The 25000-nt window shown below is 40.8% G+C and overlaps 5 protein-coding genes across 5 annotated transcripts in view; 2 read left to right on the forward strand and 3 right to left on the reverse strand.

Moving 5' to 3' along the window:
- Positions 1 to 1609: 1609 nt before the first annotated feature.
- Positions 1610 to 1978, reverse strand: LOC137991268 (histone H2B, gonadal-like). The gene has a single exon (XM_068836380.1). The coding sequence runs from the start codon at positions 1976 to 1978 to the stop codon at positions 1610 to 1612; it is 369 nt and encodes a 122-aa protein (XP_068692481.1).
- A 334-nt stretch (positions 1979 to 2312) lies between these two features.
- Positions 2313 to 2693, forward strand: LOC137991269 (histone H2A-like). Its single transcript, XM_068836381.1, has one exon. The coding sequence runs from the start codon at positions 2313 to 2315 to the stop codon at positions 2691 to 2693; it is 381 nt and encodes a 126-aa protein (XP_068692482.1).
- Positions 2694 to 3892: 1199 nt separating this feature from the next.
- On the reverse strand, positions 3893 to 4204 carry LOC137991270 (histone H4). Its single transcript, XM_068836382.1, has one exon. The coding sequence runs from the start codon at positions 4202 to 4204 to the stop codon at positions 3893 to 3895; it is 312 nt and encodes a 103-aa protein (XP_068692483.1).
- Positions 4205 to 4689: 485 nt separating this feature from the next.
- LOC137991271 (histone H3) lies at positions 4690 to 5100 on the forward strand. The gene has a single exon (XM_068836383.1). The coding sequence runs from the start codon at positions 4690 to 4692 to the stop codon at positions 5098 to 5100; it is 411 nt and encodes a 136-aa protein (XP_068692484.1).
- Positions 5101 to 6489: 1389 nt separating this feature from the next.
- The window catches only part of LOC137992587 (major facilitator superfamily domain-containing protein 12-like), a 27721-nt gene continuing 9210 nt past the window's right edge, over positions 6490 to 25000 (reverse strand). The window contains exons 3-11 of the mRNA XM_068838000.1: positions 24448 to 24562; positions 22762 to 22932; positions 18058 to 18150; positions 17635 to 17727; positions 16822 to 16862; positions 15418 to 15550; positions 12188 to 12294; positions 10786 to 10910; positions 6490 to 8473 (exon numbers count right to left, since the gene is read on the reverse strand). Coding sequence (XP_068694101.1) covers positions 8256 to 8473; positions 10786 to 10910; positions 12188 to 12294; positions 15418 to 15550; positions 16822 to 16862; positions 17635 to 17727; positions 18058 to 18150; positions 22762 to 22932; positions 24448 to 24562 — 1096 coding nt within the window. The 3' untranslated portion in view covers positions 6490 to 8255. The remainder of the gene's footprint in view (positions 8474 to 10785; positions 10911 to 12187; positions 12295 to 15417; positions 15551 to 16821; positions 16863 to 17634; positions 17728 to 18057; positions 18151 to 22761; positions 22933 to 24447; positions 24563 to 25000) is intronic.

Consider the following 25000-nt stretch of genomic DNA (forward strand, 5'->3'; position numbering starts at 1 on the left):
AGCAAATCGAACATTGCTAGTTTCTCTGACAGGATTTTCAATAAGAGCCGGCGGCCGGCGAAATTCGCCGTCTAATGCATATAAACTTGCCGCCTACTTTTCCTTGGAAGTTACCCCAAATTTTGCAAATAACATGAGCAACATTCGACAGAACATGAACCATGGATCCAGAAAGCTTTGCTCACGAAAAACAAAAGAGAGGCCTGAATTCTGAGTAATTTCGGCAGCGATTTTGGTTTCCCTGTCCATGTAAAAGATCGAACACACACGTTTTTGAGGGAGCGGTCCAGCAGTCCAGTACTTGGTGTCAGCTGTCTGATTTGCTAACTACATTATATTGATCCTAAAATTCTTAGTGAAAAGCCTGAGTTTGGGTTTAGGGGTCAAACTATCTGAATATTTTGTGAAAGGATCTGACCGTAACTTGGAACGAAGTGACCGGAGAGACTGGCATGACTCGCAGTTTGTCAAAACCCCACTTAGCGGCCGAGAAACGATTTCGTTCAGTATGAACACGGGCAAATTACGCACAACATTTGAACAGGGGTCAGATCAGGAGATGATGGGGGAAAATGAATACCCCGCCACATCGAGGTACGCGGAAAGAATTAAGGTCAAGATGGCGAGGTATCTTAACCCTTTCAGCCCCGTGGGGTTCCCCATTGACGAGTAAAATCGTCTGGCGTTAGACAGAGTAAAATCTATAAGTGGCACTATTGGGAGTTAAAGGGTTAAGTAGCTGGCTACGCGGTACGTGGAAAGAATTAAAGTCAAGATGGCAAAGTATCTTAAGTAGCTGGCTACCTGGCTACGCGGTACGCGGAAAATTTAAATTCTAGTGTACCCTAACCCTAACCGAACCGTAAAATGAAAGCTAAAATTTTAAACGAGTGCTATATTCTTCACACGGTCTCGGTAAAAAGAGTAGTTAACCGAACCGTAAAATGAAAGCTAAAATTTTAAACGAGTGCTTAGGCCTAAACACTGAAACGAGTGCTTAGGCTTAATCAGTAAACGAGTGCAATATTCTTCACACGGTCTCGGTAAAAAGAGTAGTTAACCGAACCGTAAAATAAAAGCTAAAATTTTAAACGAGTGCTTAGGCCTAATCACTGAAACGAGTGCTTAGGCTTGATCAGTACTCGGAGTGCTATATTCATCACACGATCGTGTTAAAAAGCGTAGTTTAAGCAAACCGTGAAATGCAATCTTAACTTTGTAAAGAGTTCTTAGGCCTATTTCTGAAACGAACGCTTAGAGTTAATCAGGAAACGAGTGCTATATTCTTCACACGATCTCGTTAAAAAGTCAAGTTACCCGAACCGTAAAATGAAAGCTAAAATTTTAAAAAGAGTGCTTAGGCCTGATACTGAAACGAGCGCCATTTTGAAATTTAGTTCATTTGGAATTTAGTCTAAGTGGCGGGGTATTCTCCAGTATTGTGCATTTCTATTTCTGGGTACCGCGTAGCCGGCTACGTGGAATATAGTTCGAGTGGCGGGGTATTCTGCACTTAAGCCGAAAATCTGATATAATCGTGTTAGCATGACTTTCACAACATTTGTTGGCTCCTAAAGGAGCCGTTGGTTTTGGCGGTAAACTCAGTGAGTTACTTGCTGCTGGTGTACTTGGTGACAGCTTTGGTTCCTTCACTAACAGCGTGTTTCGCCAGTTCACCGGGCAAAAGCAGCCTGATTGCTGTCTGGACCTCGCGAGAGCTGATGGTCGACTTTTTGTTGTAGTGAGCAAGGCGAGAGGCTTCGCCAGCGATGCGCTCGAAGATGTCGTTGACGAACGAGTTCATGATGCCCATGGCTTTGCTAGAGATACCAGTGTCAGGGTGAACTTGCTTCAACACCTTGTAGATGTAGATTGCATAGCTTTCCTTTCTTGTCTTTCGTCTTTTCTTGTCACCAGTGGCAGCCTTAGCCTTTCCAGCTTTCTTCTCGCCTTTCTTTCCTGCAACTTTCGGTGCCATTTTTCGCTCTGTAGGGTCCTACTTAAACCAGAGTTAATAGAGGGAATGATAACGCTTTGCGAATGATTTACTATTTATAGCAAAACAAAGGTCGGACGAATTTAAATAAGGATCGAAATTGTCGATTTTTTATTGGTTAACAACTTCAGGTTGGCCAAAGGTCAAAATAGTTTTTTCAACACGTTTCGTTTTCAAACAGAAACACTTTTGATATGAAAAGTTGATTGGTTCGTTTCGATCCGACTGAAATATTGTCTTGCATATAAATTTCCCTGTTGATGCGTTATCGCCATCTATTTCGCAAGGTGTTTGTAGACTCGGAGCTTACAGTAACATGTCTGGTCGCGGTAAAGGTAAAGCAAAGGGCACCAAGTCCAAGAGCCGCTCATCCCGAGCTGCACTTCAGTTTCCTGTCGGTCGTATCCATCGACTTCTCCGCAAAGGAAACTACGCTGAACGAGTTGGCGCTGGAGCTCCAGTGTACCTGGCCGCTGTGCTCGAATATCTGAGCGCTGAGATTCTTGAGTTGGCGGGTAACGCTGCTCGCGACAACAAGAAAACCAAAATCATTCCCCGTCACCTTCAGCTCGCTGTCCGCAATGACGAGGAGTTGAATAAACTTCTTGCTGGTGTCACCATCGCGCAGGGAGGTGTGCTGCCAAACATTCAAGCTGTCCTTCTTCCCAAGAAAACTGAGAAGAAAGCAAAGGCTTAAAGAAGCTCACAAAAAGACAAAAACGGCTCTTTTAAGAGCCACCAAATATTGATAAAGTCATGACCAACACATGTCTTCCGAAATTATGCAATTCCCAGATGGAATCCTACGATGATTTCCATCTAAAAGGCGTGTGATAAGAGTCTCGAGTTCGGTGTGGATTTTAGTTATTTGTCACAAAAACCAAAAAGGACTTTGCATACGTTGCATACTTATGAAGGAAATTGGGAACAACTTTAGCCATAAATTTAGTTCTAAGCTGAGGTTTGAGATTTTTGCACAAGATCATATTTAGCCGTATTTCGGCTATTTTGTTCAGGTCTTTTTAGAATGCCTTCGTTGCATAATTCGCCGTTATCAAAACTTAGCCTTAAACAGATATACATGTTACACCGAAGGTATGTTCAAAACGCAACAACCGTTTTCCTTGGCGCCAATATCGTTTGTTTGAAGAAATGAATTCCACATAATAATCAACTTTCATAATCGAATTTACTTGAATAAGCCTAGGAGATCGATTTGAAGTTCGTATCGATCGATCTACGAGAACTTGGAAGGTAGTATCGAAAACGAAGACCGGCCGGCGAAATTCGCCGTCTAATGCACATAAACTCGCCGCCTACTTTTCCTTGGAAGTTACCCCAAATTTTACAAATAAAATGAGGAACATTCGACAGAACATGAACCTTGAATCCAGAAAGTTTGCTCACGAAAAACAAAAGAACGGCCTGAATTCTAAGTATCTTCGTCAGCAATTTCGGTTTCCCCGTCCATATCAAAGATCGAGCACACACGTTTTTGAGGGAGCGGTCCGACAGTCCAGTACTTGGTGTAAGCTGTCTGAATTGCTAACTACATTTGAATTCTAAAATTCTTACTGAAAACCCTAAGTGAAAGGATCTGACCGTAACTTGGAACGAACTGACCATGGAAGGGAATATTTGCATATAGCTGTCATTGCACAGCCAAGCGAAACAAGCGGCTTGACGGTTCTCTGAATGAAATTCAACCGCACACAATCGAATAAGCTGATCGCATTTGTTGAAAATGACATTAATGAAAATTTGGCAAAGGGGAACAAGAGAAAAATAACTTTATGAGCGAAATTATCGAACTTAATTAAGTATTTGTTGGTCGTGACTTTTGTAAGATTTGGTGGCTCCTAAAGGAGCCATTTGTTTGTGTGGCGCCAGTGTCATCTAACCGCCAAATCCGTACAGTGTGCGTCCTTGGCGTTTCAGAGCGTAAACAACGTCCATCGCTGTCACAGTCTTGCGCTTGGCGTGCTCTGTGTATGTTACTGCATCACGGATGACATTCTCGAGGAAAACCTTAAGAACACCGCGTGTTTCTTCGTAGATCAAACCAGAGATTCGCTTGACACCACCTCGGCGAGCAAGACGACGAATAGCTGGCTTGGTGATACCTTGGATGTTATCACGAAGTATCTTTCGGTGACGCTTGGCGCCTCCTTTTCCAAGACCTTTGCCTCCTTTACCTCGACCAGACATGTTTGTAGCGCTTCGTAGAACGAAAGAATAAACTATGCAAGAACTTTCTTTCTATTTATATGCACCAGAATGGCCTCTCAGAAAACAAGTGTATCCTTATTTCTAATTGGATGAAAAAAAAAAAACAATTATGCCAACGGTACAAGGGTCAAATGCTCATCGGCGTTCGATGCATATTATCAGCAATTTCTGCCAAGCAAAAAATCAGCTGCTCGGGTAAAAATGACGCCTAACGGATCCGCGAAATTCATTTAAACTTTTATTGAACATTACTTCTTTTAGAGTTATGATAATGAAAAAATCTGCCATGCATCGCATGTGAACTTACCTTGGAGTTACCATCGGATCAAACTCTATGGTTTGGTTTGGTCTTAGCCAATCGAATTGCTTATTTCACAACCAATCAAAATCAAGCGCGTCAGATACAAAAACATAGCTAGATCGCATTTCTCACTTTATCCCTCAACGTTTTCGTCCAAGGAAAGATGGCTCGTACCAAGCAAACTGCACGTAAATCAACCGGTGGCAAAGCTCCACGCAAACAACTCGCCACCAAAGCGGCTCGCAAGAGCGCCCCCGCAACTGGAGGAGTCAAGAAACCTCATCGTTACAGGCCTGGAACAGTCGCTCTTCGTGAGATCCGTCGTTACCAGAAATCCACCGAGCTGTTGATCCGCAAGCTGCCCTTCCAGCGTCTTGTGCGTGAAATTGCTCAGGATTTCAAGACCGATCTACGTTTTCAGAGCTCCGCTGTGATGGCTCTTCAAGAGGCCAGCGAAGCTTACCTTGTGGGTCTGTTTGAAGACACTAATTTGTGCGCCATTCACGCTAAGCGCGTCACGATCATGCCCAAGGATATTCAGCTGGCACGCCGAATCCGCGGAGAGAGAGCTTAATTAACTGACTTCCACCGTCCATTACACAAACGGCTTTTTTAGGAGCCACCAAATAAAAAAAAGCAATAACCAACATCCTTTACGATACAGACTGTAATTTGCCGCCCAAGGAAATTCAAATGAAACCTATCTATTTGGCGAGTGAATAAAATAGACCTTTTCACGGTTTCTGACGCCATATTGGCGGCTAATTCAAAACTCTCTAAACGCTACAAAGCGGCAACTTTCAAATTATTTTTAGTCGTTTTATTAATATCATTGACTCAACGGAAAATTAGATTATCGACAAGGCGCAACGTCTGAAACTTGGATATTAGAAATCTTTTCCTACCGTCGCTTCAAATTTCGCGATAATTTTGTTGTGTGCCGGAGCTGCCCCTTCAAGGGCTGTCTAAGACACCTGCTTGGTATGTTAGCTACGCCAGGCTGCAAATTGACTTGGTGAAATGGTTGTACTTATGCGTGATTTGTTGACCACATCGGGTTGGTGTTATGGTGTGTCACCTTGCCTTTTTGTTTTGATTTTATGGAGGCCGGAGGTTATTTTCCAGATGAATCTCTTGCCTTAAACGGAAAGCACTGTTCCGTCTTGTCTAGTCATTTGATCTTTAGTGGTTAAGTGGATAAAAACAGTTCCTTCAAATTGGGTGCTTCGGGTTCAAGTCCGGTCCAGGGGCTGCTTTTACTTTTTTCTTTTCTTTTTTATACCACAAGACCTGGGACAGAGTGATCAAAATGGATGATTATACTTCATTTAAGGCAAACTGACAATGAAGGATAATTTTTCATTTGAGGGAGGGATCGCGTTGGGTTCGACTAACTCAGAAGGGACTGCACTCATCTGCGTCCAGGATTCAGCGTGGTTAGATGAGGACACTTGGTGACGTCCAACATAATTTCAATTAATAACTTGCAGTCAACCCTAGAAACAGCAAGCGGAGTTAGAACTACTCTGACTACTGCGAATGTCAAAACCACGAAATGCTCAGTTGGTTGAGCACCGGGCTGTCACGCGGGAGGTCGTGAGTTCAACTCCGGCTGGACCAACACTCAAGGTCTTTAAATAACTGAGGAGAAAGTGCTGCCTTTGTAATTACATCTGCAAATTGTTAGACTCTCTAGTCTTCTCGGATAAGGACGATAAGCCGGAGGTCCCGTCTCACAACCCTTGTTCATAACTCTGTGGGACGTTAAAGATCCCACACACTATTCGAAAAGAGTAGGGGACAGTGTTCCCGGTGTTGTGGTCTGACCTTTCCAGCATGTGGTCGGCTTGGCAGGATTAGCTGGAAGGGCTTCTGTGTGAATGAGACCACAATTGTGTATAACAGCCAGAAGTCAGGCTACTTTGCCAAGTGCTGGAGCCTCACTCAAGTTCAAGTTCAAGTTCAAGATCAAGTTCAACACTGAATTCCAAAACATCTACTTTATTAATTGTACTAAATGCACACGCTTTTCGCGCTCCCGTAAAAAGAGAACAGATCGCAGATAAATAACACGAATAAGTGCTCCGTTTTCGCTTAAAAATAACAAAAATCCAAGCACATACCGTGAACAAAAAACACGACAATGTTCCATTAGTTTTTTTCGGGCTCGGCGAAAAATTGCCCACAAAAATTGATAAATTAATTCTCTGTTGCGGTAAAGATAAGGACGAGACCAACAAAACAGTTCCATTTTTTGCCGATTTCATTAGACTCATGAACCCCACAACCCCCATGCCCCTCTTCGGCGACCTGTGTTATGGCCCGGCTGTTCAAAAGCCGATTAACGCTAATCCCAGATTAAAAATTAACCAAGGAGTTTATTTCTCTACTCCCAAATGCTGTTTAACGGTGATATTTGGCAGAACTTCACATTAGAAGAAGTCAATCTTGAAAAACAAGAAGAAGCAACAGAAACTATCACCTAGAAGTGGAAAACATGAAACAAAAGTTTACACTGATCCTGGATTAACTTAATCGGCTTTCGAACAACTGGGCCCTGGGTTATGAATGCCCGCGATAACCTTACTGATGTTCATTTTATGTATTCCGCAGTTTCAAATATTAACAATCAAAATCAAACATTCTGAAATCATTTTCATACGGTGCCCCGCACGGGACATAGCATTTCGTGATCAGTTTTCCTGCCTCAAATTTTCAAACTCGAAGTTTTGCACAGAAAATGAAGACTAAGGTTGTAATGTAACTGTTGAAAAAGCCCAAACCCCTCAGAAGTGCTAACCTCAGGCCTCATTTAGGAACAAAACAATATTTAGACTTTAACTGTTAGCATTTCTAAAGGATATGGGCTTTTTCAACAGGTACATTATATCCTTAGTCTGTATTTTACATTGACCAGTTAGCAAACTCGAAATTTTGAGTTTGTGAACGCAAAATTTCGAGTTTGTAAACACAAAGTTTCGCGTTTCTTAACTCAAAATTTCGAGTTTAAAAATTTGAAACAGTAAAACTGATCACGAAATGCCATGTCCCTTACGGGCCACCGGCGTATTTTCGGGATTCTTCTGATATCTTAACTGCTTTTACCAACTTTAAAGCTGCTTGGATTGACGTTTAGGTCGCTGGGAGTAATGTTAGTTTTAAAATCATGTGCAGAACACAAAAATTTAGATTAAAAACGGGGCTAAGCTTCTCTGAGCGGGGTCCACATGTATGACAATTGAATGGTTTCACGACCATACACCTTATTCGACGCAAACAACAAACAAACTTGAATGCAAGCTGGCGGGCATGTGTAGTGTTTTGATAACATAGTGGATATGGAAGGCTAATGTCAGTGTTATGCGTGTGATCCAGCCACACAATGAGAGAGCCGTAATCTTTCCAGGGAATATCCTCATGCTGACAATTGATGTCCCTTTGCGTGATGTTCAACAACAGACGATGATAGCTTGTCACATTTTCTTGCGTGTTATCATCGAAATTGGGGGATTAAATTGAAGGTCACAGTAGAATTGTTCTATTTAACGGTTACCAGAACATTCCATGGTAACGATGATTGATCGCAGAGTTCCAACTCCAATTAGCAAATCTCTCAGACAATTTTGTAAATTGACAACAGTGATTCCCGGAGTTGTTCCTTTCAAAGGACAGGATGAATCAGAACTGAACAGTTGCTGCAACAATTAGCAGGTGTCAGGCCGTTCAATGTCACCACTCACATTTGGCTTCACATCCCTCATTCATAACGTCATTTTGGATTGAATATGGTATATCAGGCGTCCTTGAAAGTACTGAACCATAATTAGCTGAAGTCGTCGTGGATTTGTAAGAATCTATAGGCCCATTGCCTTTAGACATACTAGAAGAAACCATAGATGAATTTGCAAGGCTGGCATCTTGAATGCTCGCGTCGACTTCTCCACTATCTGCAAAAGTTGTTAAGTTGAATGTTAAGTTATATTTTCAATATCTCACGGCCAAGATACACGAGAAGACAAGTAGCTCTAACAATTCGCTTCGCGTAAGGTCGTAATTCTATAAATCTCTGTCGCGGCAACAGAACTTAGCCACTACGATCAGTCGTACCAATCCAAACTACATTGTAGTTTCACAAAACCATAAAGCAACAAAACGAGAGAAAACAGCATTTTTGCACCATAGTTAGTTTTGTGAAACGTTCCTGTAACTTGTTCGCCGCCCCGTCAGACTAAATTAGAAAAACTAGTTCAAATTCCGCCCTCTTCAGAAATCATTGAGCGTGCACAAAGCAAGCATCTTGTCAAAGCTACTTGTTTCGAAGGCAGTCCACACAAAGAGACTAGTCCCGGCGACGTGTCGCAACAACTAGTCGCTCAGTGTGTGACGACCTTCATATTGGCAACAGGAAATGAACAGCAGCTTCAGGTGAGAAGGAAATGGAAGAGAACGAAGTTCTTTTTCTTATCTCAATCAACACACCGCCAAGGCATACATGCATAACAAAAAAATTCTTGAACCATCTTAACGGACACAGCTGTTTGTGTGGATCAAGAAAGTCTCTTATCCCAAAATTGAAAGGACGACAAAAGTCCCAAAAGATTGGTTTTTTGCTGATCTTAAGATTCCTCTCAGAACAAAGAACGAAGTATGGCTGATCGGAGGTTATAACATCAGGGCATGTACTTTGTAACGAACCTGGAAGCCTTTCTTATATATGAGGACACTGAAGCCCATGTTGCAACCAATGCTTCGCTTTTTAGACTGCCACCAACCATGTTTGCAGCAACAGTTAGTGGTCCGTCAAAAACAGAAAGTGATGGATTGAAATCAGCCAATCACAAAGCTAAATGTGTACCACTAATGACCACTTCCGGTACGGTAATTGTTGGAAGTGAAAAACGAAACATTGGATTGGGATTGTAACTCCAAATGATACTGATTAAAAAAAAAGGCATAACAAGTAAAATGAAGCCTCGGGCCCTCATAATCACAGAAAGAGGGTTACAGTACAAAAGGACAAAAATGGAATTAAAGGAAATGTGTTGCCTTCAAATAACATTTTTGTTGTCGCAAATGTGTGTTTTTGCCTCTTGTGTACATTAAAGTGAGAGTATATAGAGGATATTACATGGCCCCTTGGGGATACGAATTTTATCTTCTCGTGCTAAAAGTATCTCTCATATTTAAAACAACTTGTTTTATTCATTTTGATGAAATGAATCTCTCACTCGTTCCCTTCGCTCACTCGTGAGAGATATTTTCAGCACGAGAAGATAAAATTCGTATCCCCAAGCGGCCATGTAATGTTCTGTTTATTTCATAGATATTGCTGAAATGTCCATATTTAAAACAACTTGTTTTATTCATTTTGATGAAAAATGATGAAAAAGTGGTCACCAACCGCTAAAACACATATGTTGTGTAACATGAAACAAGATACAAAAGTTATGAAAAGCAAAGCAAATCATGATAATGTAGAATTTTGCAATAAAAATGTTGATGCAGTAGAGAAGAAATATATTACAGCCCAAAAGTATCTTACAATAAAGACGAAGCTCGCGTTTTATCGGCTAATCGTGTTCGTTACCATGACGACACCTATATTCTCACATGTGAAAGATAAAATGATATGTTCACTGCGCGCGGTGAAGATATGATTTTTTTAGTACAAGGAGAAATCCTGGTATTTCATTAGTATCTATATAATAATAAAAAATATGTCACGACAACCGACAACCTCAAGGGATATCAAGGAATAAATTTTTCCACGCATTTATCATCTTGATGAGTTGAAAGAGACTCATCGCCCATGTGATCGCAGTTATTGCAACCATTCACCGGAATTGGTGCATTAAACATCAGAAACAAATAAATATACAACGGAACAGTGAAACAGTGGAACAAACACAACAGCACTGCGTCCTACAGTGTTTACGCATCTAATAAAAGAAAGAATTGCACAGGGATACCCGGTGTCTAGTATTAAACTGTTAAACTTTCGAGTTTCTCGCTTTCTGTTTGATTCACTCAATCTTGGTTATCAGCTCATATACCGAATGACCTAATAAGGAAACTGATTGCGTCAAGTGTTACCAAGCTCGAAACTGACTGGCTTTAATTTCCAAGTGTCCAAGCGTACAGAATTGAATAAAACGATTTCCATTCGTGCTCATGCACGTTCATGGAATAATTGTTAATTACCGTAATGAATCACCAGATCACTATGATTGCATTCTTGCAGTGTAGACAAAGTATTTACCTTTGAATTCGCCTATTCTTGTCTTTGCCATCGTCAAAAGAACAAGAAATGCAATAACAGTGGCTCCTGCGGTAACAAAGACCATGACTTCCCTGTAGTATAGATTACACTGTCCACAGCAAATCCTTATCAAAAAGCACAAGAGATCAGTCACAAAAGGAGGGATATAAAACACAGGCATAAGAAAGAAGCGTCAGTCGTCTCTGGCGGGCGAGCGAGACACGCCCAGCGCCCGCCTCTCTCGCCCGCCACGCCCCTTTTTGGGCGGCTTTGGACGAGGAGACGGCTGACACTTTAAACTAGGGAAAGAGCAAAAACCATTGGACAATACGTCAAAGCAACATCGTTAATAATATCATGCAGTTTTTGGTCAAAACTCTAAAAATTTCTCTACTTAATGTTGTGCATAAAAGACGGTTTACTGTATAATTAACTAAGGAGATCTCTCCAAAACAAAACCGAGCACTCAGTGCCCATTTTCATTGCACAAATAAAAGTAGCTGAGGCCTTCTTTATCTTTCCCTAAAACCAAATCTGAGAAACCGGTTACCCGGACAGAAACAGCAATCGGCAACTATGTGTAGCTTTGAAATGATTGGTTACCAATAAGTCCCTACAAATAACAATGTCACGATTCCGTCAGTAAATTTAACAACCACGATAAAAAACAGACAAACAATGCACAATAATGGCCCACTTTCGATATATTAAAATTCAGTCCTGAAGCAGTCGTGTAGTGCAGTCGTGTGGAGCAGTAGTGCAAGAGCAGTCGTGCCTCAGATGGCTAGTGCGTGGCTTTCGGAGCGAGAGGTCCCCGGTTCGATCCTCGGTGACTTCAACGTCTGTTTCGACTTTCCACTGATCCGTGTAGCTATAACTTTAAATCCCCTTAAAAGGGAGCACTGACAGAGGGCGGGGCGTAAAGGGCGCACCGTCGGCTTCCATTGATACCAGCCTCGTAGCTGAAGGAACTACCGACGTTAAATAAAGTGAGTTTACCTTTACCTAAACAAAAGGCGTCATCTCGAGGCTCTGAGGAATAAACTCATACAAATCCTTATATTTATTCACCAGAGCGTCGAGATGATGCCTTTTGTTTAGGACTAAATTTTAATATATCGAAATTGGTCTATTGGACAAGAAAGGGTAACAAAAATTTGGTCGTCGCTAAAAAATTATGACATCATGTAATAACGAACTTAAATTACTCGAGGGAAATCATTCTGTCGGGGAAGCGTTGTCCCATTTTCCACAGACAAAAATCGATACAACTACACACGAGAAGACAACGCACTCAACGCTTTTACGCATGTGTATAGAGCCTCAATTGTAAGTAGTTGTTTGGCGTGACGGGCTCACGGACAATGAAAAGGTAGAACAAATGGTGTCGAATTGCACTTACATTCCTTTCCCATTGCACGGATGAAATATCTGTATCAGCTGAATAGTGATGCCATTGGATAATTTGTCAGTAAAACTCATAGCGCCATAAACAAAAGCACCAGTTTCCTGTCAAAGAAACACATGGTACAGAGTTTCAATATAGTCAATAGAGAGGAATGGTTATGAAACCCGACAAATTTCTTTGTTGTATGTTTTTGTTCTTTTTTTTTGGCCTTGACCGTGCACAAAACACAATAGTTGTTTACTCCGTACTGAGGAACTAACCAATAGAGACGTGTTGGTTACGTAATTCATGCATAGTGTATGAGCGCAAGACAAAAGATTGTGCACGGTCGTGGACTTCCCAACCTAAATCTTGGCATCTTTCTTTGCTCCTTTGATGTTTGCCAAGCTTCAAAACCAGTCCCTTCTATTAACTATGGTTTCAATTAGGTTACAATGGATACAACGGCATTTGGTACTGATTGTCTTACACTGACAGATATTTAATATGATCATACTTATCCGAATGTGATCTACCCAGTTTTCTAAAGCCATACAATGTTCAAGTCAGCAGTGAAATCAATAGCCCTTGGTGTAGAGGGGTAGAGATGGCGCAGTGGTGAGAGCAGTCCCCTCCCACCAATGTGGCCTGGGTTCGATTCCCAGACTCGGCGTGGGTTGAGTTTGTTGGTTTTCTACTCTGCACCGAGAGGTTTTTCTCCGGGTACTCCGATTTTCCCCTCTCCTCAAAAACCAACATTTGACTTGCTTTGCGTTAATTGTTAACTTCAGTTTACAGCGTCCCCAATTAGCGCTCCAGCGCTAGAACGACTGATTTGATTTGCGTCAATCATCACGGTTGATTTCACTTTACAGTGTTCCCGATTAGTGCTCCAGCGCAAGAACGACTAGACACTTAAATAAAGTTCCTTTCCTTTCCCTGGTAGCAGCTGATTCTGAACGTCAAAGGTACGAAGATGTGGAAATTAAAATGCAGACACTTAACCCTTTGGTGCCCAAACCGGACTAAACCAGACCCCTGGGAGTCAATGGGTTAAAATAGACAAACAGTCAAGTTCAATTCTAAATAGTCCAGCCTTTTTTTTGCACTATGGTGTTGGAGAAAAGAAATTGATGCCAGGGGGCAGCCTGACACAGATCAGGCAGCGTAAACGCATGAAACAGATTGGCTTTTCAAGAAATGGCCAAGGAAGATTTCAAGTTCCTTACACCTTATTCAAAAATGGCCGCCATTTAAGTATTCTTTTGTTTCCTTGTAAATTGGGGTCGTGTCATACCTCATTGAACGGGCTTCAGGATTGGCCAAAAGAACGATAGAATGAACAAAGATAACAATGGATTTAGCACAGAAAACAATAGGAAGTACGACACTACGAAATATAGTGTTCAACAAGAGGTACGACCCTACCCGCAAATTGGCCCTTTTGGCCTCGCTTTCAAACGTCAAATTCAAAAGAATATTTTACCTTGAACGAGGCCAAAAAGACGGGATCCCAGCAAAACTGACGAGAATCATCAAGGAGTCGTATGAGGGAATGGCTTGTCACGTCGTACACGGAGGACAGTTGACGCGTCGTTTCGATGTAAGGACCGGCGTTCGTCAGGGATGCCTTCTGTCGCCGTTCCTGTTCCTCCTCGCTATCGACTGGGTGATGAGGCAGACGAAGGATGGACAGAGAAACGGCATCCAGTGGACCCTCTGGACTCAGTTGGACGACCTTGATTTCGCAGACGACCTCGCTCTGCTCTCCCACAATCAGCAACAGATGCAGAACAAGACTACAAGCCTAGCCTCCCACGCCTCTCAAGTCGGCCTCCACATCCACCCCAACAAGACCAAGATTCTGAAAATCAACGCCTCCAGCAGAAAGGCAGTGAAGTTGGGAGACAACAACCTGGAAGAGATCGAGACCTTCACATATCTTGGGAGCGTGATCAACCAACAAGGAGGAACAGATGCAGATGTTAAGACCCGCATCGGAAAGGCAAGAGCATCGTTCCTAGCCCTGAAGAACATCTGGCGATCCAACCTTATAACATCTCGCACCAAAATCCGCCTGTTCAATTCCAACATCAAGTCGGTCCTACTGTATGGAGCAGAAACATGGCGAACAACCAAGACTACCATCAAAAGAGTTCAGACTTTCATCAACACGAGCCTACAAAGAATACTGAAGATCCCCTGGCCAAATACCATCAGCAACTCAGATCTCTGGGAAAGAACCAACCAAGTGCCAGTAGAAGAAGAGATCAGAAGAAGAAGATGGCGATGGATGGGGCACACCCTGAGGAAACCACCGACAAACATCACACGCCAGGCCCTGACCTGGAACCCTCAGGGGAAGAGAAAGAGAGGCCGACCAAAGAACACCTGGAGAAGAGACCTGGAGGCGGACGCCAAGCAGACCGGCTGCTCCTGGAGAGAGTTGGAGCAAATCGCCCAGGACCGCGGACGCTGGCGGGCTGTTGTGAATGGCCTATGCCCCTCCAGGGGCTCAAGGCCTAAGTAAGTAAGTAAGAGGCCAAAAAGACCAATTTGCTATCACACAAAAGAATATTAAAATGGCGCCCATTTTGGAATAAGGTGTATTTGACAACTCAAGAAAGAATGTGCAAAGGAATTTAGTACGAAGTTTTGTTTCAAGTGAGTCCGACCCACTAGCAGATTTGGATCCAACCGGTTTGAATCTCCCAAACAATCAAACCAATTACCAACAATTTAAAGTAGCATTAAATGCCTTAACTTGAACTCAATTTAATCACTTCAGCCAGTGTCGCCGAAAGACAACAGTGAAAAAGCACAGCGATCTACTGGGGGCACGTCACACCAATTTTAAAATTTGTGCTCTCGAGGTCTCGAACCAAATGGCATTCGGGTTCCGTTTTAAGTCAAGTTTAAACATCACCAGAAAGTACCCCTTCTTTTGCTTGTTTTATACCGGTAAGTGTTTGTTTGTATTTTAAAACTAACCTCTTATAAGTCAAACCTGGCGGTTCGATACAGTGTAACTCGGTCGGCCTAACAGCCACCTTTTCAAGCAAGACGCTAACGCCCGTCGGCAGACATTTCAATATTATTCAACCTTATGCTGGGTGATTTTACTGATCAAAATAATTCAGTCTTGTGAGTGAAACACTACAAGATCTTTCAGCTTCGTAGCTCTCTTGAATTTCAGATGAATAAAGGCCATTTTTTAGTATCTAGGTACGTGAAAGCCAACATACCACATTTTCTCCAATCAGATCCGCCAACATGGTCAGAGCTGTAACTAGAAGAGTGGAGCCACCGATACCCAATAATACTGCTACACCATAAGTAGCTGTCAGCTGACCCTTCTTAATAAACCACATCCACGCACTGTTGATTAAAGAGTGCCCACACATTAACAATGCAACTAAGAAAGTTATGTAAAGGACGTACAATTATACGAATGATAGTTAATGGTTTGTGGTGCTGCGTATACATACAAAGGAACAATTTTCTTGACTTTTTTGACTGTTTATTTGAGATTTAAAGTGCACCTAGCCCCAATTTTTTTTTTCACTAAAATGAATCCGCTTACTGTTTAAAGTAATTCTGCGAAAAAAAATTTGAATTTGGTTGAATCCTCATAGGAATCGAAAATTGCTAAAAAAAAAAGGCGCCATTTTGTTTCGCGACCGAGTTCTGGGGAGAATGGGTCCAGCGGCTGTTGTGACGTCTACCCAGGAAGGAAAGGTGTTTCGCCGCTTGTCATTTCACTGTAGCAGCTGTAGTGGCCGTGTTGCACCACAAAACCCATATAGAATAAGCCAACCTGGCCCCAGTTTATCCAGTGGAGAAGTCACTACCCAGAGCATAAAATGTACTGCATGTTAAACGTTGCATGGACAACCTTTTCTTACACACCTCTTAACTAGATGTGCTTAGAGTGGACGTGCATAATCACAGTTACGAGGGCTGACGGATAGTGACGTGTCCACAGGATAAATCAATATCTATTGATTTCGCTGGCTTATCAACTGATTATGATTTATCTGGCGGATAGCGCTCTCCATCGTTTGAACAACTGGGGCTTTCAACAGGCGAGGTTGTGTTGAATATGACTTGTTTCAGGTGTGCGGTCAATTGCCATAGTCCCCAGCACAGACATAGAGGATAAAACATGGTCGCGGGGAGGTATGAAACTTCTCTTTGACTGTTGAATATTTTTCAACACTCAAATTCGTTGAGGGTAATAATTATCATTAGTTGTCTGCCTAGACAATATTTAATGGCCCTTTACACTGCAGTCACAACAAAGTCAGGTAACAGCGTAAAGTAAATGCTGCTCTTCAAAAGCAACCCCTGCTCTCCTTACCAATTTGGGAAAATATTTGTTTGAAGCAATGACCTGCAGGATTTTCCCATTTTGCTGTCAAAATGGGACTTACACGTATCTCAGTAAGAAATTCAGCATTGCCTATTAACTTAGTTCAGGAAACTAAAGCTAATAATAATCAATCGACCAATCTTTTTTTTTCCAACAACAACTGATATAAAACAACATTCCATTACAAAGGCACTAAGTTGTTTCCAAAATTCTTCAATTCAGGAAAAGCAAACAATTTGTTGTTGTAAAAAGGGCCTTCGTGCAATGTACAACATACCTTGTTCCAGCAATGAGGACCAGGCCAACCAAAAAAGAACCCTTTCCGAATAATGAAAGACAAAAAAAAACAAGAATAAAAAATAATATATTGAAACTATATTCTCCACATTTCAGACCAAGCTTAGCCATTGACTCCTAGCAGATTTTACTGTCTAACGCTACACAATCACTTGTCAAGGAACAGGGGGGAGAACTATGTCATCTTTGCTTGCTTATATCTCAAAAGTGACAAATAATAATTAGTATGTCCCACGACTGAAGGTGCTTCAACAGGCTGAAGGACAACTGAAAAAACCAGAGTCCTAGGCAGGAATCGAACCAGCAACCTCTGTACACCGGTCAGATGCTCTACCCATTGCCCTTAACAAGACCTCCTGAGGAGACCGGTCACTTATCTACAGTAGGCCCATATTTGCTGGTCTGAGGGCTTGACAATGTTATGCCTTAAAGTAATTTTCAGCTGTTCTTTAGCCAGTTGATCAACCAGCTTACCATCATTCTCATTACGCATTATACCAATACCACCTAGACTTGAATTTATACTTTGAAGTACATAGGACTGTCAAGCTTACAGACCAGCAAGCTTAAGACAGTTTGTCGAGAAAGGACCTAGATAGGTGATGTGTCTAACCATGAGTTCTTACAGCTCAATAGGTAGAGCATCGGACCAGTGTACAGAGGTTACAGGTTTGAATCTTGCCTAGGCCTCTGATTTTTCAATAATTATTATTGTCCTTTCACCAGTCAAAGCAACTAGTTTACTATCTTTGTATTAAAAATGCAATATTTCCTTGAATAACAAGTTAAATACCTTTCTTCCATAGCATTTGTTGAGGGGTTTGGAAAGGAAAGTTGAAAGGAAACCACTCACATAGACAATCAGTGGTATTTTAGCAATGGTGTCCTGATAAGGAAAAAAACACAAAAATACTGTCATTTGATCTTTGCTTCTTTGTTCTAAATTCAGTAACATCTCAGTCTTTTCAGGATTTTGGCATTACTGGTGTTTTCCATGAGGACATTCTTGACATACTGCCAACACCCAACACCAACAAATGTAACATCCGCCCCCCCCCTCCCCCCCCCAAAAAAAAACCTCAGAATTAACAACAATGCAAAATAATGAACATCAGCAAAGATTAATGCAAACAAGATCACATGTTACATGTATATGTATATACATGTACAACAGTCATCTTTGCATTGTTTAGTTAAACATGAAGAAGTTACAAACCTTGGAGAGGGACAATGTATCCAAAGTGTACATTGGGATGTAAACTTGTGTAATGTTGACAATAAGACGTGTACACATGTAAAGAGCAGCTACCTGTACAAACACAAAACAAAATGTCTTTGTCCAAGTGGCAATAGCATATGAGAACAGTTATTATATTCAGATCAAGGAAATGATCAGCACTGAACTCAGCCTGATATTTACACAGCATGCAACTGTTAAAACACAATAATACAATATTACAGTAACACAAGGCATGTGCGAAATTTGAGCCTGAAATGTATTCAGTCTGTTATCTATTCCACACTGACACAATAAAGGAGCCAAGACCAAAGGCAGTTTTTAAACGTTTTGTAAGTTAGGTTGCATCCTCCTACCATACATGTACATATTACAAAAACTTTTCAAATGTATGAAATAGTGAGTCAAAAGGTATGTACAGAGCACATTTTCATTGCACTTTTAATAATTCGGCTGTAAAAATTAATGTGCTTAACTGAGGCACACTAAAACTATAAGTCAAGTTTTTGTTACTTTAGCCCCCATCTTCCTTCTCACTTAAGGACGGTGCCAACTAATTCAAAGGTATGTTTGCCCTGATTTATGATTATGCAGAAAAGGTAGATCTTAATAAGTGTTATTGAAATCCAACAAGAAAATTGGGGGTAACCACACATTTTTCAACGATAATTCACGAACAATATTTGTAAAAAGCTCTAAAATACAAAGCAATGTATGGCATTCACTCTCAAATTGAAGCTTCATTTTCCCTTAAGAATGCATGTTACCCCTAATTTTCTTTTTGGATACCAAGAGTACTCATGAATATCTACTTTCTCTGCATAGTTTTAAACCGCGCAAAAATATCTCTGCATTAGCAAGCATCACTGATAGGAAATCCGCGTATCTGGAGTTGCGCAGAACATATGAGCAATACATGTAACAATAGTACCGGTAGGCACTGTCCTTAAAACATCAATTTTTCGCTCTTTTCCCGAATGAATGCACAGTACACTGTTGCATCCAGGGTTCATTTGGCTACCAAAAATGATGGAGCAGCCCAGCCAAAATGTCCCGGCAGGGTGGGGATTTTGCTGCCTACTTAAGTTCATCAATGACAAATTAATGTGAGGTCTCCTCTAGACCAAAATAAATTTATCAACATTTCTTTTGGTGAATAAAGCCAGAAATTAATGTAAAGTAATTTTTGAAATCTCTTGCACTGCTTGATGTTGCGACCGCTGAGGTGGCCAATGTGACCAGATTCTATTCACCATATGATAGTGACTAACTTTTCACACTTAGTCGCCAGCCTGGCCGCTAAGATATTTTTATTACATTATTACAGGTGTATTATTTTTTTTATTTTTTTCATCGAATGAGTGCAATGAATATCCAAAAGCGGACTATACTCCATGCTTTAACACATGTAGGATTTGAGAACTGTGTTTACGTATCATTTAAAATCTACATACAGTATTTCCAGGGCTCGAAATTAACATTTTTAGTAAGGCGCCAATTGGCGACTGATCCAAAAATTTTGGTCGCCAGATCTTAACTTTCAGTCGCCATTTTTTTCACTAATGTTTTTTTCTTCATTTTTCTGATGATCATGTACACATGCAATCTTCTTCATAGTCCTAAGTTTACGTACACGTAAGCTTCTAAGACTGAGATACTAAAACTTAAAAGAAAGCCAGGGCTCGTAAAACATATCCTTACGCATTACGAGGTAAATAATCAATGTGAAAGCAGCTTCAGTCACGTTTCCTGCGCTTCCTCCGCTTTTGTTAAGTTTCCATGTAACATCGAGTCTATAGCTTACATAAATAGACGAACCTGAACATAAAAAATCACCAGTTTTCCATATTTTCAGCGCTAAAAAGCCAAGCTTTGTTGCAATTTCGATCGACAGACGTATCGGTACTAGGCCCTGCTCTGCCACATTGTTGGTAGTCGTACCAGGCTCCATTTTTGTTTAGGTTACTATAAAACTAATGCGCAAAACACTTGCAAGTTGCGGTTTTCTTTTCCAGTTTAATTATTGAGTTGCATTAATGAATTCCTTTCAGCTTATCATACAGGTGAGGTTTACACTAACAGAAGCGACAAATGCTCTTAGTAATAACCCTTTCTGAAGGTTGAGAGATACTATACAGTCTCAAACTACATTTCGTATCAATAAAAGATCAAATAAAAGGAAAATACAACTACTCTGAGTCTCTGCCCACTTTTTTAGAAGTCAAATTACTTGATCTGTTTCTTTATCTAATGCCTGTTTATAAGATAACTGTAACGACACAAGTAATAGTATTAATGTTTCGCAGAATAGTTGATGTATCATTAGCAAAGATAAATTTCCAACTTTTCTCTATACTATCCCATTCAATCAGTTATGTCAACAACAGTTTAACCATAAACTGCAATAAACCCAACGTGAACATCGGTCATCAAGACTCCCTTCCCTTGACCACAGCAAGTAGACAGGATCACGCCCATCATCCAACGCAGAAAGTCGGGGGTTTAGCAGCTGGTGCATTAAAGGACGGAACCGGAAGTTGACGTCTGGATATAGCGAATATATCGGCCGTCTGATGACCGATGCGAACGCCATCACGTGAAGAAGGGAGCCCCATACTCCAATCTTGCAACTGGCTATAGCTTCAGCCTTGACTGCTTCAGTTTGACTCCCACCATCTATGACTTTGTCACCAACTGCCGTCAAGGCAACTGTAAATAGAACTTATTCCGGGATCTCGGTAAATTTGGCAGTTTTCTTGAAAATTTCATGCGTTGCATAATACTCGGCATTGGAGTACAGTTCTTCTGCAACTAGAAGACGCAGCCAGTTACTTCGTGTTTCATCACAACAAAGAAAAAGCGAAACGGAATTATACAAACAATCTCCGTTTGCAGTGCATTTTAACGCCACAGGATGACCTGCTGGTTTGTGATCGATGTCTGGTATCAGGCTGGTTCCAAGGTCGTCCTTTGCCAGCTTGCAAATATCTGCTTTATCCGCCTGAACGGCCCACAACAAGCTGAAAGCATCGATCAATTTCTTGCACGATTCTACATTGTTTGCATTTTGCAAAGTATGCAATGAATTTAAGGCATCTTTTGACCTAGAATTCGATGAAATATTCATGATCTGACCAGGTATCAGACCTCGTGTGAGCTTCACGCTTCAATGATTGCACGTGTTGTTTCGTGCGCCCGCAATACCAGCTGCTGAATCAAACATGGCGCTCGATTAAGAAACATGGCGATCGAAGAGCCAGAAGAGTCGTGGGTTTGTTTTGTTATTTCTGTGCGCATAAATCGTGCATTTTATCCAAAACTACGGTTGATTTGCCTGTGAGGTTAAAAGGATGAAGGAAAAAGGTGAAGGTTAGTCGCCCACTGGCGACTAGCTCTAAAAATCTAGTCGCCAACCCTTGATTTTTGGTCGCATTGGCGACCAGTGAGTCGCAATGTCGAGCCCTGATTTCATCAACTTCATTTCAGAAGTGACATCCACGATTTCTAAAAACTCTTAATTTTATTTGGAAAGTGTACATAATAGATTTTGAATAAAGAAAAAGCCTTTACAACTTTGAATATGTAAACAAGCTAAACAGCATACTTGCGTGTACACCTGTATGCCTTGTGCAGTGTTCTTACTAGAATTTTTTCTCTTCGTAGGGGTCATATGACCCATAGGGGCCATCCCCCAAAAGGTTGGGCCCTTTCCCAAGGCCACTTTATGCACTCTGATTTTCAGCTTGGTCTCGCTTGGATGTTACCTTTTGTTGAATGTATAAGGTCTGAAGGGCCTAATTTTTTGGCGACTAAATACATGTACTTGAGCTGGCGACCAAATCTGAAAACTTAGTGGCCCCTAGGTTTTTCCCTGAAAGTTGAGCACTGTCTTGCCATCTTGCCTACTACTTAAAAACATTTTGCCTGGGCTGATGGAGAACTAAGAGACCCTAGTTCAGGATGGTCACTTGTCAAAACAAAGTCAAGAGGTGGGCACTGTGCAAACTTTTGCAGCTTTTCCACTTTGCCAAATTCTAATTGAGTTTGTTTGGATATCGTTGCCATCAAACTCTATCGATTTACCAACTTACAGTGAATGCCACCAATTTGCCAAATTTGCTGTCAAGTTTGGATAGAAACATGTTTTTAAGCCCTTGGATGGATGTGTTTGCTTTAACTTGCTGTTAATCTATCTATATATGCAGTACATGTAGTCTCCTTTTATTAAACATGATTGACAATTAAATCAATACTAAGAACTAGATCACAGTTACCGCAGCAGATTTTCATTTGATTTTTTGCTCGCAAAAAGTTTGTGAGCCACAATGATGTTGTAATAATTATTGCATTACCAAAGGCAAGAGTACATATTACAACTTTTTGTTAAACTTACATGAAATTCCAATCAATTTCTGCCGATGTTGCTCCTCAGCAGGCCAATTCTTTTGTTACATGATGCAACCCCAATTTTTCCGATTGTTCAGCAAATACAAGGTACATCATATGCGTAACTTGATCCCAGACACAAATCTACACAACTTAGGATAACCACATGACAGTCTTTGCCATACACCGGTGCAACAAAGATGACTGCGTTCACAGTGAAAATTTCTCTTCGCCTGGTGCAAGTTGTTCCCAAGGCACTATTAACAATATTTTAATAGCAGTTTTATTTACACTAACCTGATAGAATTGTATTTCTTTAAACCAGTGGGTCCAATTGCTGGCACTTCTCTTGCTTCTTCTCTTTTCACATGCCAGAGCATAAGTGCAACTTCTTGAGGGTTCTTTTACTCCGAAATGGAAAATGAGCATGAATAGGATACCAGTTCCCACCACAATAAACACAACATACTGAAAAACAGGCAATCCTTAATTACATGTACAGCTTTACTCAGGTTAACCTAATGAACACAATCATTTTTCATTTACTACATGCATTCATAATTTAAACTTTTTTATAAGATAGGAAACACTCCCTCTATCAATGTAGATTGCTTTCATTTGGCACGTATGGGTGGCCATGTTAGCGTTAATTACTGGTACTGTAACAGTACATATAAATTATGCTGTGAACATGAAGTGTGAGAGGGTCAAGCTAACCCTCTGAGCATAATGATCTCCATTTGGAGCAGTTTTCAAATGACTGTTGAAAGTAATAACGCGATTGCAATTGCTACCCTTAGTGATTGGTTTAAAAATCTTGCGCCAGTTAATAAATCAATGAAAAGAAATACCAAAACCAATCACGACTCGCATGCATGATTTTTCCCATATTTTCAGCAAGTTACACGTACACCATGGAATTACTACGAATTTGGATTGGTTCATTGCACTGTTTGCATCTGCTGTGATTGGTCGAAGTTATTACTTTAATTGGTATTTGTTTTACAACACTCAGTTGAAAACTGCTGTATAAGCAAGCAGATTCATTTTCCTTTCTTGTTTTGGGAAAACAAACAACATTTGAATTTTTAACGCAAACAAAGCAACAGCTGGTGCTTTAAGTGAAAACTAATTTTTCTGACTGAGCCAAACAAAAAACATAATCCCTGAATTCCCCCTTTTCTGTACCCTGTGAGCAGAGTCTCCTTCGATCTTCCTAGATAATTCTTAAACAGGAAGAAGACTCTGCCAGCTGCCTCGACATTCTTTGATTTGCTGCTCATCCAAAGAAATGGATGAGTCAGCCCAGTTTAACTTGTCAAACTTGTTTCTTTATTTTTGCACATGATCAATATTATTGCTCTGCATCATCAATATTTTTTGAAATTTCCAAGAGCGTGGCAATTTTTAACTGTTTAAATTCCCATGAGTATTTCCTCCGTATGTTGGTTACAGAAACTAGACTGCCAGAAACCTATAAAATCTTAATCAGTAAAAAATGAAATGGCAATTTAAAAGTATGAACTATCTTGAGATTCCAAGGAAATGATTCCTTGGTTGTTGCACGTTTGCCAGAGTTGTTCGAAAATATCCAGAATATGCGGTTACTGGTCACACGTGACTGACACCCATTTGAATACATTTGAATTTTTAACGCATCCCAATATGAAATAGCGAGGTGCCTGGCTGAGTCTTCTTCCTCTTCCTGACTTACATGTACGTAGGAAGATCGAAGGAGACTCTGCTTGCAGGCCATGATAATGTACTTTCATTAATGAGAGATGATCGACTGATCAAAACAGAAACCCTGCAGGAGGGCCAAAGGTTCATGTACTTTATAAATCTCTGAGAACTTTAAATTAATTATACATGTGTTTACTCTAAAATTAGATAAAACTGCCAATCATGCCAAAGAAATTGGACCAAAATCATTTCCTTTCCTTTTAAAGGCTTTGTAACAAGTTCAAAGCACTTTTAACTTACCATGAAAGCTGTCGAATCAGCCCGAGACAGTTTTTCTGACCCGCTGCTTTCTGTAGAAATGAGAATCCAAGTGACCAGAAACACGAAAATGTTAGAAGAAACTGTCCCTGCATACCTGAAGAGATGCACACACAAAAATCTGGTTACCACAACAAAATGACATAAAAAACTGGTAATGCATGGTATTCCAGCACTTTGATCGCCACACAAAATGAATCATCAACTTAAATAATGTAAAAATATCTTCAGCAAAAAATAAGTCATACTGAATAGAAAGGGCCCTAGGTACCAAAATTATTCACATACCTCTCTCTGAAATAATTTATAATTTACATGTATAAATTAATCCCTTGGTAGCCCGGAACCAGGCTCCTTATCGACTGCTTTTACCAATGCCACATGTTTTGAGGGGTTCTTTACTCAAAAACAACAGATTTAATTCAGTGAACCATACAGTGTAAAACAGAGAAAGAGTAAATAACTTGCATTGTTTTTATAGACCCACAACTCACATTAGATTTTCAAGGTACAACTGAATAAAATAGGGACTTTA

The sequence above is a fragment of the Montipora foliosa genome, chromosome 2 (assembly GCF_036669935.1).
Source record: "Montipora foliosa isolate CH-2021 chromosome 2, ASM3666993v2, whole genome shotgun sequence".
NCBI lineage: Eukaryota > Metazoa > Cnidaria > Anthozoa > Scleractinia > Acroporidae > Montipora > Montipora foliosa.